Raw genomic sequence first — 18,959 nt, forward strand, 5'->3', positions numbered from 1 at the left:
TAGTCATGATTTGAGTTTGCGTTCTCTCGCCCCAAAGGAGGATGAGGACTTGCACCGCAGAGATGGGGATCCCTGTTAATTTCTGCTGCCAGGCAGGTGCCAAAATTGTGTGATGTAGCCTGGCTTTTAAAAAAAAAGGTGCGTGGGGGGGCGCAGTTAGTAGCAGAGCAGCAATAGTGCTGTTAGTAGCAACAGCAGGAGAAACAGTAGCCCGGACCACAGCCATGTGTCTGACATTCAGAGACATGAAGCCCAGAAACCTCATCCCCACCTGAGGTGTGGCCCTCAGGCTGCCAGCTTGTGCCTCCTGGGGACCACAGTTTAAAGATGCTTGGGTCTATCGGCCTCTTGCTCATTATGTGACTCTGGAAAAGTCAGTGAGCCCCCTCGAGCCACCAAGTGGAAATAAGCCACGGCCCACAGCTCACAGATGGCACTTATATCGGCTACAGTGTGTCAGGTTCCGAGTAAGTCCTGAGTTCTTCTTGCAGAAACAATTCCGAGTACAATGAACAGGTGGCGAGGGCGATGGTGAGATAACAGCCCAGCAGACAGCAGGGATGGGGGAGTCCCCTTTGGTGAATATCCGAGTGTACGTTTGAAGACGATTAATGAAGCTGTGTGTCCCCTGGGAGATGAAGCCTGGCTAACACTGCTTTTCTGCAGGTATGTTGAGAGATGGGAACTCTGGGAGAGACAGGGTCAGACTCATCCCAATGGGGAAGGCACAGGCGGCTTGAGTGTAGTCTCCTGGGTGCCCCTGGCCAGGTGTAACTAACTCACAGATGTGTCCCCAGAGGACACAGAGCTGGAAAGCCTGCCCTCTTCCTGCTGCAAAAGAAACACACGAGGTTTTATGGTTGTGGCTGAAATATTGCTCATGTTTATTGAAAAGGCAAAATGTGGTGCATCTGTAGAGATCCCGCTCCCCCAGCTCTCCAAGCATGGGCTGCAAATCACCCTTAGGTCTGTCCTTCCCTTGGGTGACAGCAAAACTGCTAGAATGAAAATGTCCCAGACAAGAAACAGGAAAACGCACCCTCTATGGCACCACACTGTGAAGAATAAAGTGCTGGTGGAGTGCGGCCATGAGGAGCCTCTGAGCAGAAGTCCCCATGCTGTGCAGTCCGGGGTGCAAATGTCTCCCCGAGGCAGCAGCCTGCCACCAAAACTCAGGGACAGGCTGCTCAGGCCCCAGATGAGCTGCTAGAGCAAAAAGGATGTGGGTTTTCAAAAGGCAGTGGATGGAAATCTGACACTAATGCCATTTCCAACAGAGAGGACGGTGTGACGGGGCCCCGTAGTTTTGGAGGTGGTGGGGTGCCTCTGGGCAGCATCCCCTGTGGAATTTATAGTGTTGAGATATCTGAGATGCTGTTCAGGCTTTTCCCACCTGGGAACGTGGTTCGATGAAACATGACTAGGCCCATAAAGGCACATCTCCTTTAGATTAAAGTGAGCCTTAGGAATCCACACTCTGGGTAGCTGGTGTGGGAAATCAGGTGTGACTCTTGTTTAATTTCCTGCCACCCCACTCCCTGACCTGTGATGAACTCAGTAAGTCTTAACGGCCTTAGAAGGTTCCACGACCTAGCTTGAGACCACTCCTGCACACTGATGGTTGTTTGGCTGCGCACAGCTGGGACCACACTGCGGCTCTTCTAAGACAAAGGCAGAACCCCTTGAGTTCTTGGGCCACTAGAGAGTCTAAAATGTCCTTTCCCTATTAAGTGCACTTGGCAAGGCTCCTCCTGGAAGCCAGGGGCAGGCCCCAGGCAAGCACGTGGCACTGGGGGTACTGGAGCACTGGGTGGAGGACCAGGCTGGGGAGAGCGAGCAAGACTTGCCCTGGAGCCAACTAGAGTCTACCAACTGCAGAATAAAATACTCTGTGCTCAGCCACGCCCGCCCTCCGTTTCTGCTCGCTGGCTGCGCGAGGCTGGCGCCCAGCTAGCCCCGCAGGTAGGGGGCCCCCGCGGGCTCCCGCCCCAGGGCGTTGATGTGTGGAAGCGCGCCCGCTGCGGCCACCAGCTTCTCGCTGAGCTTGTGGTTGAGCAGCTCCAGGTGGCGGCCGTTCTTCCGCGCCTGCCGCAGGGACCGCTTCACCTTCTTCACCCGCTCCCGCAGCTGCCTGTTCCGCTTCTCCAGGGTGGCCACCTTCTGCTGCAGCTTCTTGACGCGGTCCTCCTCCTCAAACAGGGCCTTCTGCACCGAGGAGCACATGAGCTGGGGCAGGAAAGGCCGGGAGAGGAAGGTGAGTTGCAGAAAACCTCCCGAGGAATGCTCCCCAGTGGCCCCCACCCCAGGGCAAGGACGGCCTCATTCCCCCTTCTTGCTGTCACCCTGTGAACCCCCAAGTGAACCCAGACAGGGAGCCCCTCTTTCGCTTTCTGTATTGGGTGCCCTAGGTAAGTTTATTTTGAAAGACACGCCGTGGCCCGTCTTTTCCCTCGCTTACCAGTTCGCACTGCAGGGAGGCCTTGCGGGGGCATGTGACTCTCCACATTTTCCTCCTGTTCAGCAGTTCTGACCGTTAAATTCTAATCTGGGTCTAAAACACTTTCCAGGAAAGCCATACCTTGAGGATCACCTTGTTGGAAGGGAGTACTGGGTCTACAGAAGGCCTTCGGCGTATTTCCATCTGAAGGGCTTTGCCTGTATGGAGGCGCACGTCCCCGCGTTCTGGAAACCTTTCCAGTCATCGCGGGATGGGCTGAAAGTGTCTCTTTGGAAAACTGAATTTTGGTTTCTTAGCTAAGCCACCCTGGTTTCTTATAGGAAAAGAGAAGATATTCTAAATATTTGTCATTCCTACAAGGAGGACAGTGCTCCAATGATCCAGTAAGTAAAAAACACAAAATCCAGAGCAGGAAGATGTGCAAAAAATATGGACAGTCCACAGGAAAGGGAAAATAATCTCTCCCAAATGTGGGAAATGCTTAGTCCTACCCTTAAGATGAATGCAAAGTAGATCCACAATGAATTGCTTTCTTCCACAAAATCCAATTTTGATTTTACTCTTTGGTAAAATCAGAGTCAGGATTTGGGGAAGTGGGCATGCTCATGTACTGTGGGTAGAGTGTAAACTTGTCTAAAGAGCAGTTTGTATCAAAATGAAGACAGCATGTATCCTTTTATCTGGTCTTTCTGGGACTTCATCTGATATAAATACACATGTGGGAGTATTTATTTTATAGATACATATATAAAAATATATACATAAATAACAAACACTGCTGTTACAAGAAGGCTAAGGAATGACATCAGCATTAGGACCATGTAAGACATCCCTCATTCCACCCCCTCAAAAAAAAATTGGCATCTATCCATGAAGAAAAATGACTGAGAGAACTGTGGGGCCCACCAAGGGAGGAGTCTTGACCCCACCACCACGTATCCATGACGTCCTTGCTGGGGACCCTGCAGTGGTCCGTGAGCTGCCTCCAGACCCTCTCAGGCAAAGGACCTCAACAGATATTTCTCCAAAGGCGATAAACAAATGGCCAACAGGTAGAGGAAAGGTGCTGCAGATCACCGTGACATCACATATGTCTGGTCTAATTATAGTTATCCACCTGTGACTAAGAAAAAGATGGCGTTTTAGTGTAACACTGCTTGGGTAATGTATGCTTTAGGCTCTGGGATACACTGGCCTCAAAATGGGTTGTTAAATTACTCCACCATTCTCCACTTGGAACTGTTTTGCCAGAGAAGTGGGAAATGGGAAGAAATACCATTTATACAAGCCTTTTTGAAAGCCCATAATGAGGAGGGCAGTAAATCAGATTGATGGTTCAAAGGAAAGTAGAGAAAGAATATAAAAATGAACAGAGAAAGTACCAGACAAGTGAGGGAAGAAAGAAAAAAAGAGGAAAGACAAGCACCTTCCGATGTCACAGTCGCCCAAGGAACCACAGACGAGGAAGGCACTGGCTGACGGGGCCCGGGGCTCTCGGCCGTGTGAAAGGCCCATAACAATTGCCACCCAAGAGCCTCGGGTACAACTGCCAGGGGTGTCTCAACTAGTGCACTTTCTGGGGGGATACTGGCAGAAACTTCTGTTCCAGTACCAATGACGCAACTGCTGTTACAGCCTCTGGAATGCAAATTTTGAGAAAGGCAATAAGTAATTTGGAAACAAATAGTAATCTTAAATATCTTCCATACAAGTTAGTAAAAATGTTTAGCTCCCTAGACAGGCAACTAATTAATAACAGGAAAATATATGGAAGTATGACTCTCACTGGTAAATATATATAGTAAAATTCAGAATAATCTAAGGTCATAAAGGCAGTGGATCAATCACATAAAAAGCCTGTATGAAGGTTAAAAAATAAAAGTAAAAATAACTATCACTATGTATAGCTTGTTAATGAATACACAAGATAAAAAGATGTATATTGTGACATCAAAAACATTGGGAAGTAAGTTTTCAACTTAAAATGGGCTGTTATAAGTTGTTTTGTATAAACGTCCTGGTAATTACAAAGCAAAAACCCAATATACAAAATATGAAGAGAAATGATTCTAAGCAGACTGCTACAGAGGATAACCAAACAGCAAAGCACACGAGAAGAAAAAAGGAATTACAAACCAACCAGAAAGAAATTTAAATGGCAGTAAGGAAAACTATAAAGAATTATGTTCAATGTAAATGGACTAAAATCTCCAGACAAAAGACTATATAGAATAGTTGAATGAATATAAAACATGAGCCATCTATATATCTGGAGGGAACTCTAGTTTGAAAAGACACCTGCACCCCAATGTTCACAGCAGCACCATATTCAATAGCCAAGACATGGAACCAACCTAATGCCCATCGACAGATGCATGGATAAAGAACTTGTGGTATATTTATACAATGGAATACTACTCAGCCATAAAAAATAAAATAGTGCCACTTGCAGCAACATGGATGGACTGAGAGATTATCATACTAAGGGAAATAAGTCAGACAGAGAAAGCCAAATACATTAAATCACCCATACGTGGACTCCAAAAAAAGACAAGGACACTAACTCATCTACAACACAGAAGCAGACTTGCAAACATAGTAAATCTTACAGTTACCGGTGGGGAAAAGGGGAGGAAAAGGATAAATTTGGGAGTTTGAGATTTGCAAATATTAACTACTATATATGAAAATAGATTTTTAGATATAAGACACTATGTTCAGTATCTTGTGGTAACCTTTAATAAAAAGAATATAAAAATGAATATATGTCTGTGTATGCATGACTGGGACACTGTGCTGCGCACCAGAAATTGACAAATTGTAACGGACTGTACTTCAGTTTTAAAAAATGAAATAAAAATTCCATGGCCCATCTATATTCTGCCTGAAAGAGACTCACTTCAGTTCTAAGGACACACAGAGACTGAAAGTAAAGGGATGGGAAAAGATATTCATACAAATGGAAACCACAAGCAAGCTGGGGTAACTGTATTTCTATTTTAAGAAAAACTATAACAAACAAAGGTCATTATGTAATGATAAAGGAATCAGTTCATGAGGATATAGCATTTATAAATATTTATGCACCTAACATAGAAGCCTCTAAATATTTAAGCAAGTATTAACAGACCTAAACAGAGAAGTAGACTGCAATACCATAATAGTAGGGGGCTTCAGTACCCCCCCAACAGCGGCTAGGTCGTAAAGAAACATGGGGTTTAAACTACATGTTAGACCAGACAGACTTAATATTTACAGAACATTCCATCCAAAAGCAAGAGAATAGAGATTCTTCTCAAAGGCACAGGAAACATTCTTCAGGACAGATGATATGTTTGGTCACAAAACAAGTCTTAATAAATTAGGAGATGGAAATCTTATCAAGCGGCTTTTCTGACCATAATGGTGTACACCTAGAAGCCAATTACAAAGGAGAACTGGAAAATCCACAAATATGTGAAGATGAAGCATGAACCTGAACAACCAAGCAGTCAAAAGAGAAATAAAAAATAAAACTGTAATTTACGGGATGCAATAAAATCAGCTGTAAGAGGGAAGTACGTAGTGATAAATGCTTACATGATGAAACAAGAAAAGAGCTCAAATAACGACCTTATACCTCAAGGAAATAGAAAAAGAAAAAATGAAAAAATGAAGCCCAAAGTCAATAGAAGGAAGGAAATAACAAAGATCAGAGCAGAATAAATGAAATAGAGACTTAAAAAAAAAAACAGAAAAAGATCAGTGGAACTAAAAGCTGGTTTTCTGGGGAAAAAAAAAGTAAATCTTTAGCTAGATTCAGCAAGAAAAAAAAGAGACAAAATGAGAAATGAAAGGAGATGGATACATTCCTAAAAACATACAACCTACACACACTAAATCATAAAATAAAACAGAAAATCTGAACAGACCAATTACTAGTAAAGAGATTGGATGAGTAATCCAGAACTTCCCCTGAAACAGAAGTCCTGGACCAGATGGCTTCAGTGGTGAATTCTACTAAACATTTAAAAGAAAAATTAATACCAGTCCATCTCAAATTCTTCCAAAAAACAGAAGAGAGAACACTCCAGAAATCATTTTACAAGGCCAGCATTACCTTGATACCAAAACCAGACAAGGACACCACAGAAAAAAAAAAATCACAGGCCAATATCCCCGATGAACACAGATGCAAAGATCCTCCACAGAATGCTAGCAAACTATTTTCAAATAGGATCATACACCATGTTCCAGGGGGGATTTATTCCAGGGACACAAAGATGGCAAGTCAGTTAATGTGACACACCACATTCACAAAATGAAGGGTAAAAATCATATCAACGGATGTAGAAAAAGCATTTGAAAAATTTAGCATCCTTTTATGTTAAAAGCTTGGGTGGAGGATTACGTCTTGATGACAGAGCCCTCACTGATGGGATTAACATCCTTATAAAGACATTTTATAGAGAGTGTTGCCCCTTCTGCCATGTGAAGATACAACCAAGAAAAAAAAAACCGTGACCTAGAGGAGGGCCCTCACCCGTCACGCCAGCTCCCTGACTTTGGGCTTCCCGCCTCTAGAACTGAGGAAAAAAACTTTACAATAAAATAAAGTATTAAATATTAAATAATAAATAATAAGTAATAAAATAAAAATTCTGTTATAAGTCACCCAGTCTGTGGAATTTTGCTATGGCAGCCGGAACAGACTAAGATCCCAGGTACACCGTAAATATCCCCTAGATGTTACTCATTATTATGAGATAGAGTTCATTCTCCTAACACCCTTAACCTGTACAACTGGACCCAGCCTGCATCTGCAGTCTCACTTATCATCCTTTTGTTCACAAACTTTATGCCCAGAGCATCCTGGCTCCTGGGTGTTCCCCAGCATGTCTTGTTCTTTCCCATCTCTGAGCCTCTGTGCCCGCTTCCTCCCTCCTGGAGGGCTGGCTGACTCCAGCTCTGTCTGGCAGTCCTGGAACCACTGTGCAGGTCCACCTCTGTGACACCTTCCACAGGCGGCTCTCCAGTTACACACAAGGTTTCCTGCTCCCACGTCTCCACAGCACCTAACCCTGGAGCTGTCTAGCCAGCAAGCGCCCCACAGCCCCGGGGGCACGCCCACTGCCCTTGTCGCACTGCAAAGAGGCGAAGGCCTCTTTCACCTTGGTCTCTGTCGCCTTGTTGCCGTGGCCATTTTAGGAATACACTAAAAAAAAAAAAAATCTGAATCCAGTTGTTCCAAAAATACCCATCACTTAATAAAGAGCTTTAGTCACTGTTACAAGGTGAGAGGAGGCCATGTGAGCCACACCGCGCTCTTCTAGCCAAAATGAGCCCCTTAAGAGAAGGTGACACGGGAGACTCTGGAGGACTCACAATGTTGTGTATGACCAGGTATCATCTGCGTAACTTCCTGACAATCTAAGGTGACCGCGCCCCAGGCTCAGCGTGGACATCCGCCCTCCCTAAGCAGTGGTCTTCCTCTTAAGTTGTCACAGATTCTCCAGCCAAGAACAGGGTGAACAAGTCCAAGCAAAGTCCACTAACACAAGAGAACTGGGCTTTGACGTGGCTGGCGGTTCGCATTTTGAAAGGACAGGATCCAGTAGTGGGATGGAACATAACATCAAAGAGGAGGCTGAGTTACATTTTATGGCATTCTTCACACGCTGCATTTTAAGATAATAAATAAGAGCAAACACAGTAGGACGCAACAGATCTGTACTCTTGGTGGGTCAGCAATCATGTCTAAGACATTAGCACTCTTCAGTGGCATCCCTCAGACCCCGGGGGCCGGGTGGTCCCTGCCCCAGGGGAGTTAGAGCAAGAGGAAGACCACCTTGACAATGGCCTGAAGAAGCCAAGGTGGAGCGGAGGGACAGCTGGATGTGTGTGTGTGTCTGTGTGTGTGTGTCTATGGGGAGGTGGGGGGTGGGGGGCGGTAGTTATTAAGATGGGATGAGTGGTCTGACTGGAGTTCCTTAGGGACTATGTCACTCTCCACCCCACAGCCTCTCTGACATGGGTAGGGTTTGATTTGGAGCAGAGAGACACAGAAGGACTCTTAACTTGTCCAATGTCAACAGCAAAGCTGTGACCCAGAACCCCTGGCCGGGCAGAATGTCTTTATCTCTGTGGGAAGTGGGCTATGCCTGCAGGTAGGGAGGACTCAGGCCCTGGGAATAAGAGGCTAACCCCATAAAATGATGAAGCCATAGTCACCGGCATCTCAGAGAAGCCTCCTGCATCCTGGCCATCACCCCTTAAGAAAGTGAGAATTTCTCCATGAGAGCTGTGCTTTCTAATACATGTGTTTCTTTAAAAAACCATCCTTTGTCTGGAATGCTTTCCAAATGAAATCAATCTCTTTAGAAACTGCTTTTAAAATATAGATAAAGACAACACACTTGCTCATTTAGCTTTGTGACACTTTACAGTAGGCTGAGAAGAGGAGGGGGACAGGCCCGGCCAAGCTGAAACAGGCATTGAGGAAGAACCAAAGAGAAGCAAATGATCGTATTGGGCAACCTCAAAACAACCAAGTCCGAGTAGGCAGCCCCACTGTCAGGACATCACACCAGCTCTGACTGGCTACGGAGGAGAAAGCACGTGCCTGTCAGAGGCCCAGCATCTGCCCGTGGCCGAGCCCCACTTCTCTAGAAAGCGCCACTGCTTCAGGGTGGATGGGACGACTGTCACAGGGGAGCCTGCCCTCTTATTCTCAGTAAGACAAACTGTAGGCTGGGGTCCCCATTCTTTCTCTTTTCAAAGTAGAAACCTTTTTAAACTCTAAAAGCAACATATTTTATTATAGAAAAGCATTTAAAAATTATGGGACAAAAAAAGGACAAGATCATCTGCAATTCTGTTGCACAGAAATGGCTACTGTTGACATTAATGTATTTCTTCCGAGGATCATTTCTATTGGTATACACACATATTTGAACAAAGTTAGACTCACGCCATTATTAGATTTTCTGCTCTAATTTTTTTCCCTTTGCTATTTTATCATCATTATTTTCTAGATATTTGTTTTTGTACACTTCCATGGAGCATTTTGATGGAAGCGGGGGGAGGATGAGTCTGGTGGTTCTGCCCAGCCACCATGAACCACAAGACTGATCACTAGTTAATCCTGCACCCTCATGACCACAGGCCGACGAGGAAAGATGCCAAGAGGGATGTTTATGCATCTGTGAGGCCGAGTGATCTCAGTGTGACCTTTGGGTGGTCCCCTGCCTCCAATGACAGGACAAACCCATGAGAGTGTCTCACCTGCGCTCTACCTAAAACCCTCCCATGTGTCCACCTCTCCCCAGGAATCCCTGGTGCTGTGTGAAACTTTCACAATCAAGATCTTGAAAAGTTAAGGAACTTTACTCATGTTACCATATAGAATCCATGTACAATAGAGCATCATCTCTAAATGATTAAGGAAATCATTTCTTAACAGCTTCCACCTCCAAATGTTCGTTCATTCCAGCAAGACGCGTCTCTCGCACTGTGCCTGGCACTGTATGGGGCAGAAAGATTGCCTGAATTCTTCCACAGGACACCAGTAAGCTCTCTATCTACCTTAAGAAAAAAACAGTGTATTAAAAATGACTATTTCACGGCAGCAGACATACCAAATGCTCACTGAAAGAATTCTTGCCTTCACAGCTGCTTTCAATTTAAAGAGCCACCTATAAAGACAAGACAGCGTGCACTTTCCAAAATGTTAAAAATGAGGCAAGTCCCAAAGCGGCAACACTGACCAATAGCTTCCCTTTTTAACACTTCACTGTACTTGAGATTCAAAGAAAGAAAGAAGAAAAGAAAAATACTGAAATCGAGAACAGAGGTGAGCAAACGAATCTGGCCTGCCACCTGTTTTTGTGAATAAAATTTTATTGGAGCACGGCCACAAACACCTTCCTTTGTTGACATGTGGTCTGTGGCTCTTTTCCTGCTACTGTGGCCGAGTTGAGTAGTTATGACACAGGCTGACCCATAAAGCCTAAAATATTTAGTATCTGGCCCTTTGTAGGAAAAAACTCTGGAAGCCTAATCTTGAGAGGGGCTCGAGGCAAACAGAGACACAAAGGCAACAGCAGACGACTGGATGTAAGAGTTTGGAGAGAAAACAGCAACAATGAATGAAGGAGGATGAAAGATGGGAAGAGCACCGGGTCCCAGAGTCTCCCAAGACCCTGACTGCCCCCCTCCCCTTGCCCAGCGATGCGTGATGACGGCTCTGGGCTGCCTGGTCAGAGCTCAGGTTCCCAATGATTCTTGTCAAGAATCCTTGGACTCAACGGACTACTGCCAATTTCAAACCTCCAGGTGGAGGTCCACAAAACCGCTCTTTCCAAAGTGATTATCTGCTGGTTTTTCAAGTGCTTCCCCAGTGACACTGATAAGCTAAGCCTCCTAGAACCTCCCAACGTGCACTGGCCAAAGACATCCCCTCTCAGCAGACAGGCTCTCAGGTGGCCCTCGGCCACACCGTCTGCCAGTTCTGAGCAGTATACACTGGCATCGTGTCTTCTGTCCCAGTCAAGGCCACAGGCCAAGACCCCTTTATTCTCTGTGGAGGGGGACGATGCTCAGCCCACTGGCCTCGCCCTGAGTTCTCTCCAGCTCCCTCTGGCCCTGTCTCTCCTTGTCCCACCATTGTTTTTGCCCTTTTAGAGAGGAGGGGGGGTGAGGGGGCAGGCAGCAGAGCCAAGCCACTGCAGAATAGTTTCCTAAATGGGAACCATTGGGAAGACGCCCAGAGCTACCGAAAAAAACTCCCAAACCACAGGAGTGACAGCAGGGCAGTTCTTTTGAGGACTCTCTGGAGAAGCCACCTGGGGTTCCTAGGACTGTGTTTGACCTGGCATTGGGCCCTTTGCTCCACCCGAAGTCAGAGCATTGTCTCCCTGAGCCGGGAGCCTGGCGGAAGGGAGAGCAAATGCCCCAGCCAGGCTGTGGCTGAGGGCGAGGGGTGTGGAGGTGGGAGGCAGGCAGGCAGAAGGTTGGGACGGAGCTGGGGTGGGAGTCCTGGTCCCACTGGGCAGTGCTGGCTCAAGGGCTCCCCCGCCTTCCTGCTTCTGTCCCCACTGTCCCCAGACAAGCAGGAGGCCACCTGGCATCCCAGGCAGGAGCCTGGGCTTCAGAACCAGGCAAAACTGGAATTGCATCCCCGCTGCTCCATCATCTGACAGCAGGCCTTGCCCACGTCCGGGAAGCTGCCTTAGCTCACCCTCCTCATTTACCCAGTGGGGAAAATAATGCCTCTGCCATAGACCTGCTCTGCAGAATAAAACCAGGTAATGGATGTAAAGCACATGACATAGCACCTGACACACAGAAAACAAGAAATGAAGCTTTCTGACTTGTTATTCATCCTGAATTTGCACTTTCCTGATTGAACTGCTACTCCCTAACCACACTGGGCGCTCTCAAGTATCTGTGCCTTCTGCTGAGAACATCTCTGCCAACCACTCCTCACATCTTTATCCAACCGACAGAATTCTACTTATTCTCCAAGTCTGGGTTTAAGGGTCACCTCCTCTGTGAAGCCTTCCCTGATTCCTCCAGGAAGAGCCAGGTAATCTTTCCCTAATTCTACTGTCAAGTTTATCGCATTGTGCATCTGACTCTCTCCTGGACTGTAAGCTCTCAAATAAATGCAAGGGTTCCATCTTTACATCTGTTTATCCAGCACCTGGTGTGCAGAAAGCACTTGATAAATGAAAGGCTGAAACAAGTTCAGGGACTTAAAAGCAGACAACGAATGGAGAAGCAGGGGCTGCCTTTGGGAAGCGGGGGCTGGGTTCACTGGGATCCTTGTGGAGTTTCTGTGCCCCAAGTCCATTCTGACTCCTCTGTTCTGGTCAGATCAGGAACTGGCTTTAAGGATCTTGAACTGAGTGCACTTTCCTTTCTGATGCTCTCCCAGGCTCAGCTGACAGGGTTATTTTGTGTATTCTGAGCCAGATCTACAGAGTTGCAGGACGTGATGGAGAGGAGGAAGGACTGAATTTCAGAGAGGGGATGCGGGGTTACAGGAAACCCAGGTAAATTCAGGAGACAGACCACATTTCAGAAAGACTCCAGAAAGCCAAGAAAAGGAGCACAGGGTCTTAAACGGCCAAGGCTTAACTCCCTAATAGATGATGATTAAAGCCAGGAAAAGACCTCATGGCCTTGTCCATTCCCTGCCGTCACAGAAAGGGGAGTTTATCGGTTATGTTCCGGTACAGAGAAAGAAAGTTACATCTTTAGATAAATGCACTAGAAAGTGTTGCCAGACTGAAGTCCACCTAACACTCAGCCCATGAGATACTGGCGTGCAAACAAAAGGGTTTTTTTTTTGGGTCAAATAAAGTACAAAAATTCTGCACACTATGTCTGCTCTTTGACTTAATTCTCATTAACCTCTCAGCCATGCACTTTGATCCTGCGTTAAATCAACCTCTGTTTTTACACTCATCCTCACCTGACTAGGGCAGAGCCCTGCAACAGGCAGCAAGAACTGAACTACAAGCATGGGGAGAGGCCCATCTTCTCCGGCCTGGGGGCAGCCAGAGCCCCGGCCAGTCCCCTCAGCCCTGAGCAGCCTGCTGCCCTGTCCCTGGGGCTTCTTCCCAGTGTCCGTTAACAAAGTCCTTTAATGTTATGGTTGAAAATGGCATCATGAGCCTAGGGATTCAGGAACTTTGCAAAGAAATATTGTAGGTAATTAATATTTTAATTACCACTCATTCATAAGTAAATTTCCTCATTGCATCCCAGTACAAACTCTCTCTATACATGTATCTATATAGATACAGATTTCATATATTTACACACACCCATATATATATTCTAGGAAGCTAGAAAAATATTAATCACTCAGTTATGTGCATGTGGACTTTGCTGATGGGAACTCAACTCGTCCCATTCTATGATATTTCAGTCTACGTTCTGAGCTTCCTGTGGGGGAATCTGTATCTCCCCAGTAGTTCTGCCAACCTCATTTCCACTGTCTAGGATGGATGGGAGACTGGGAGACGATAGGCCATGGAATGCCGTTTCCAACCCCCAAGGCTTTTCCAGATCTACCAAGGGAGATGAAACTGAACTCACAGATCCTTGGGTAAGAGGCTGCTAGCTCCTCTTATTGCTCCCGGGCACTTTCCAGGGTGCAGTGGAGAAAATGGGTGCAGGTCAAGTGGGAAGGAGGCTGTGATTTTTTTTTTTCCAGATTCCCAGAAATTCCCTCCAGACTGCTGGCATCAGTGGTTTAAAGGTTTTCCAACTCTGCCACTGGTGTGCTGCTGACCTTGGAGAATCATGGTTCTCCCTCAACCTCAGTTTTAGCCTCTGAAGGACATCTTCCAACAGCTAATGCCTCTAAATGTTTGGTCATAGCCTCCTTGGGCATCTCAGTCCCGAGTCAGCCAGTCCCAGGCAGGGCTGGGATCCTCTCCCATGAAAACAGAGGGAGGGAGACAGACCCACGACAGACTTGCTCATGCAGGAATTCCCTTCAGAGGCACAGGTGTGGTTCATGGTCACTGGAACCTCCAAGATTTTTTAAAGCGCTGTCCACTGGCTGTCTGGTGGGTGTGCTTGGCCTCCAGGGCATCTCGGGCTATGGGAGAGGAGGAATGAGAGGGCCTGATGGCGTGGTGCCTCCTCCAAGACCAGCAGTTGCCAGATGTGCTACCATGGGGGATGGAGGCCAAGTTCATTCCTGTCCCCCTCCCAGCCCTGGGTGTGCCGACCACTGCTGGGTGGGGTGCATGGAGCCACCGATCGGCTCTTTAAGCTCCAGGCCTCGGATCACTGCTGTTGCCAAGGGAACAGTAGGCCAGGCTGAAGCTTCCCCCCACCCTGTGGACCTCTGAACTTGGTCCAGGGTGACCTAAAGGCAGCCCCCCTAATTTCAGGCATCCGAGTAAGGATGCTGAGTGGGGAGGCTGAACCATGGACCGCCAGGGCCCACTGAAGAAGGGAAGCCTAGAGCAGAAACTGGCCCAGAGGCAAGCCGGCCTGCTCTGCCCGGCTCTCTCTCCATAGGCACCGGTGGCCTGAACAGTCTCAGGTCCGAGGCTCGGTTCCCTGGGGCCTTTCACACTCATGGGTTTTGATGGTTCAGTATTCAGTCTCCAGTCCTTCTCCTGAAAGGGGCAGCTAAGGGCCAGGCTCTCCTTTTCCTCCTGATGGCTGATGTGTTTTCCTGGCATCCTCACTACTGGCTGAAAACCCCAAAGGGCTCCTCCTGCCACCTGCCCTGCCCAACTGTGGAATGTGACAAAGATTTATGAGCTGTGAGCACTCTGTTTACTTCCCAGAGACTGGTGACTTGTCCACACGGCCACATCCAGGGCGTGACGGCTCAGGGTCTGTCTGCTGGGGAGACTTTACCAAACCCAGATACAGGCTTTTCTGCTACTGAATCAGGACAGGCAGCCTGGGAGCTGTCTGTCCTTAGAGGAGAAAGAGCTAGGGGTGGTATTAGGGAGAGCTGGCTTCAGGCCCGGCTCCAGGCACACAGCTGTTTTTCCTTCTTTCAGAAAGTGGAGATACTGATACTGTGAGACGGGGCACAGAGGTACTTGGGAAGCCATCAGTCACTACAAGTTGACTGTTACAATGACCTACTGCCAAGCTCAGTCCACGAGCCCATGCCTCAGAATCAGTTCTCAGTTAATAGGTAAAAATATCACTGGAAAACCTTTAAACCACAGATGACAGAGACTAGAGCACAGTGATGTGTTTCTGCCAACTTTCAAGGGCCGTCCTTCCTGGCTGGGGATCTAGCACAAGGCCTTGCAAATTTGAAAGTTTCAAAAACATAGTCAGGGCAAAGCTTACATGTGAAAGGCTTTAGGTTACAGAATCCTACCCAGTGTATGGTTATAGATGGACTCTTACAACAAATGAAAAATGGGTTATTAAGCTGTGAGAAGAAAATTTAAATATGTCTTCATTACTGTCCCATTATACAAACAACATGTTATTCCTAGCCACCTCTTCAACAAGTTTCTGTTCCAGCTTCCTAGAATGCTGTTCCATGACTGCACAGCAAGCTCATTCCCATTCTGCTGGGTCCTATGTTACCTCCTTGATGTCTTTCCTTACCACTGGGTCAGTAGCCTCCCCTGATGACCATCTCAGCACCCTGCTTGTACCCCCAACAGCATAATCAGCTTGACTTAACAGTGCTTCACTGCCTCTTTCTTGCAATACACCATAAAACAGGAACTGGAAGGATGTTGACTGTTAATTGGTTGCCTCTGGGGAGGGGCCTGGGACTCAGAGCTTAAAGGAAGCTGTGTTTTTATTTATAGTGCTTACATTTTTATACCAATGCCGCATCCATGCATGTGTCACTTGTGCAACTACAAATCAGTAAGTGTTACTAAAGCCATACTCTCTGAAGGGATGATCAGCTCCTGGGGTGCATTTCTCCTGCACACGTGTTGGTGCCATGTGGTTCCTCCTGGAGCTCGGCACAGCTTAGTCCCACAGTCCCACGGAGCACCCAGGGCACTGGCCCCCAGGGAGCCATGCTATGATTAAGCCCTTGCCCTGGAGGAGTTACAGAGACGACGCAGTTGCCATTTTAGGGAAGAAAAGCCAGGCTCAGGACAGGGCGGGTGAACTTGATCAGAGCTAGACTAAGCCGCCAGGTCACCAGCTTCCCAACTGCAGTCATGAAGGAGCCATTGCTAAGCATGTAACCAGCTGGGGCCAACAGACATGACCTGGTGGAGCTGGTTCACGGCTGTGGGAGGGGGCAGTTATTTCCCCAATGCACCAAGATCCCCATCCTTGGGACTTTATCTTTCCTAGATTCTGGCATTGGAGTGAGAACAGTAACTACCATTTACCAAGCACCTACTGTGCGCCAGGCGCCACGCTACCCGTCTTGGACACGTCCTCTTATTCAGTTCTGACGTTTGACTATGGTAGGTGGTATTCTTTGTCCCATTTTAGAGATTAGGAAAACGAAGGTCAGAAAGCCAGTGCAACTTGCCCGAGGCCCCCACGGTACATGATGGAGCTTGAACTTGGAGTCAGACCACCCCTCCTCTAAGGCTGTGCCCCATACCCTTAAGCTCTGTGACAAGTCTTCAAACAAGGAGGTTTAATTTGCAAACCAATAGCTCAAGTGGAGGATTCCAGGGACCTCAAGCCCCTCTCTGGCCCTCCCTGGCCCTCGGCAGCACACGAGGGCATTCTTCTCCCAGAACCACTACCACCTGCCAACTCCTCTCAAAAAATTTTTAAAAAACCACAATGGGCAAACTACCCATGGTGATATTCGCCTGTGACCTGGAGGTTTCAGTTACCGAAAAAGAAAACTGAAAACCACAGTTCCAGATGCCCGCCTCCTCATCCTCACCCCTAATCCCACTTGCGAGCAGTCTAGATATTCAATTTAAAATGAATTAAGGAAGCAATTTCAGTGAGGAAGGACGTCAGCTCGGCTTCTAAAAACTCACAGTTAATGAACATCAAATTCCACTCTAGTCCCTGGGAAGGTGACCTTTGGACTCATAAACGTTACACATCCTCTGTGGCCAGAGCTGCCTCTGTGCTGTGATCCTGTCCCCGAGGCTGGGTGTGCACGTCTGCTGTGAGGTCAGCCCAGAGGGGGCAACCGGGCCCCCTTACATCCCCACTGGGCCTTCTCATTGACCTTGAAGCCAGGAAGCCCTGCCCACTGGCAGACTTGACCCACCAGTGGGAAAGCCCAGGCCACATTATTTTCTTCTAATTTTTTATTGTGATAAAATATACGGAATGCAAAATTTACCCACTTTTAAGTGCACAGTTCTAGGCATTAAGCACATTCCTACAGCTGTGGAGCCATCGTCACCGCCTCCAGGCCATCCCTTTGGACTCCCTAACGAGTTTCCACCCCACCCTGCCTTCTCCCATCTGTTCCTCCTGCCCTTACAAACTGGGGTCCGCTTCTCCAGATGGTCCCTCACTTTCTGCACAGGGGCCATGTTGGGGAATCGAGCCCGTGCTGTGACCAGCCCACACCCCTGGGCCTCCAAGGGGCCCCTCTCTGATGGCCTTTGGGGCCTCCTTCCAGACCCGGGCTGGACCTCTGTGCCTAGAAGGCTCAGGATCTGTCCCGAGCAAACCCCTGCGCCTCCTCCTGGCCAGCCTGCGTCCACCCTCCATCCTCTTTCTAGGCTCCTCTGTGGCAGGAGATGCTTTGGAACCCAGGATGCAACCCGGCACCTCCCTGGGCAAATGTATGGTCCTGGGCAGGTGACTGAACCTCACAGAACCTACGCACCCCTTTACAAAATGCAGCCGCTGTATCTAACTGCCGGGGTGAAGGTGAGTTCTGAAAGAGCCTTGTCCAGGGCCCAGCGTCTGGAAAGCCGCATTAGATGCTAACTGACATGCTGCTTCTGTAAGATGATACTGATGCGCTATTCCCACCCCAGCTCCCTCTCTCTGCATCACTTTCCTTCCCGTTCTCATTTCCGTCTTCCCACAGCACCCCCTTCCACCCTCCCCTCACCCTCTGCCTTCAGTGGGAACCCAGAGAGTTTACGTCATCCCAGCACGTGGTAGAAAGAGAGAGGCTGGCTCTCTGCTGTCTGAACCCCAGGAGCGTCTATTTCTAACCTCTTCCCTAGGCTGAGTCTGGCAGAACATGCCCACTTAGATGTCACATCTCACAGTAGGGGATGCACAGAAAGAGACAATTCCGCAAAGGCCAATTGACAGCCGAGAAGGGGAGCCCGGAGCCTTCTGGGCTCAGAAAACATACTCTTGTTCTGCTACTTGCCAAATGTTCGATGTACAGGACATCCTCTCCTTCCCCTCCTGCTTTGTGAGCAAGATAAGAAAGACAATCCTTTGATGGATTTGAAGAATAAATCATTTATTTCGAAAAGTCAGTGGGGGGAAAGAGATCATCTGGAGGCCCTGTAAGCCTCAAACACAGGAAAGAAACCAAGTAGACAAAAGCAGATTGGAACGGGCTTCTACTGTCAACCCACGGGCCCGTCTGTGACTTTAATCTCCTGGAAGAGAAAGGAATCTGTTCTCCTACTTGGGAAATACATGCCAAGACACATTCATATTATGTCACTTCTCTGCTCAGAAACCTTCAGAGGCAACCAACCAGAACCCACCAGGAGGTGGTCCTCACTTAGCTTCCTGATGTGACATCATTACTCTCTCATAATCACAGAATTACAGGCACCCCGAACTAGTCTCACCGTCCCCTAAACACACCCTAGCCATCACTTCTGGAGTCTTTACTCCTGACACTTTCTTCACCTGGCATGTCTCCCCACCCGCAACCACTTAAATGGTACCCTCTCTAAGGCCAGTCTCTGATGCCACCTTCACAAAGCCATCCTGGGTCCCTCGACTGCATGTAATCCACCCTCTTTGGCCTCCCCTGGTGCTTGGAACCTCCCTTTTTGCATTTATCTTGCAGAGGCAAGAATTAAAGCCAATTACGTTATATCTTATTATAAGGTACATAGATGGGTTTACCTTAGGGGTACACCACGGT

General features: G+C 47.8%; 1 protein-coding gene across 1 annotated transcript in view; it reads right to left on the reverse strand.

Moving 5' to 3' along the window:
• Window positions 1–860: 860 nt before the first annotated feature.
• Window positions 861–18,959, reverse strand: part of CCDC3 (coiled-coil domain containing 3) — a 55,906-nt gene continuing 37,807 nt past the window's right edge. Inside the window, exon 3 of the mRNA XM_006208908.4 lies at window positions 861–2,226. Coding sequence (XP_006208970.3) covers window positions 1,951–2,226 — 276 coding nt within the window. The 3' untranslated portion in view covers window positions 861–1,950. The remainder of the gene's footprint in view (window positions 2,227–18,959) is intronic.

The sequence above is a fragment of the Vicugna pacos genome, chromosome 35, assembly GCF_048564905.1.
Source record: "Vicugna pacos chromosome 35, VicPac4, whole genome shotgun sequence".
NCBI classification, from domain to species: domain Eukaryota; kingdom Metazoa; phylum Chordata; class Mammalia; order Artiodactyla; family Camelidae; genus Vicugna; species Vicugna pacos.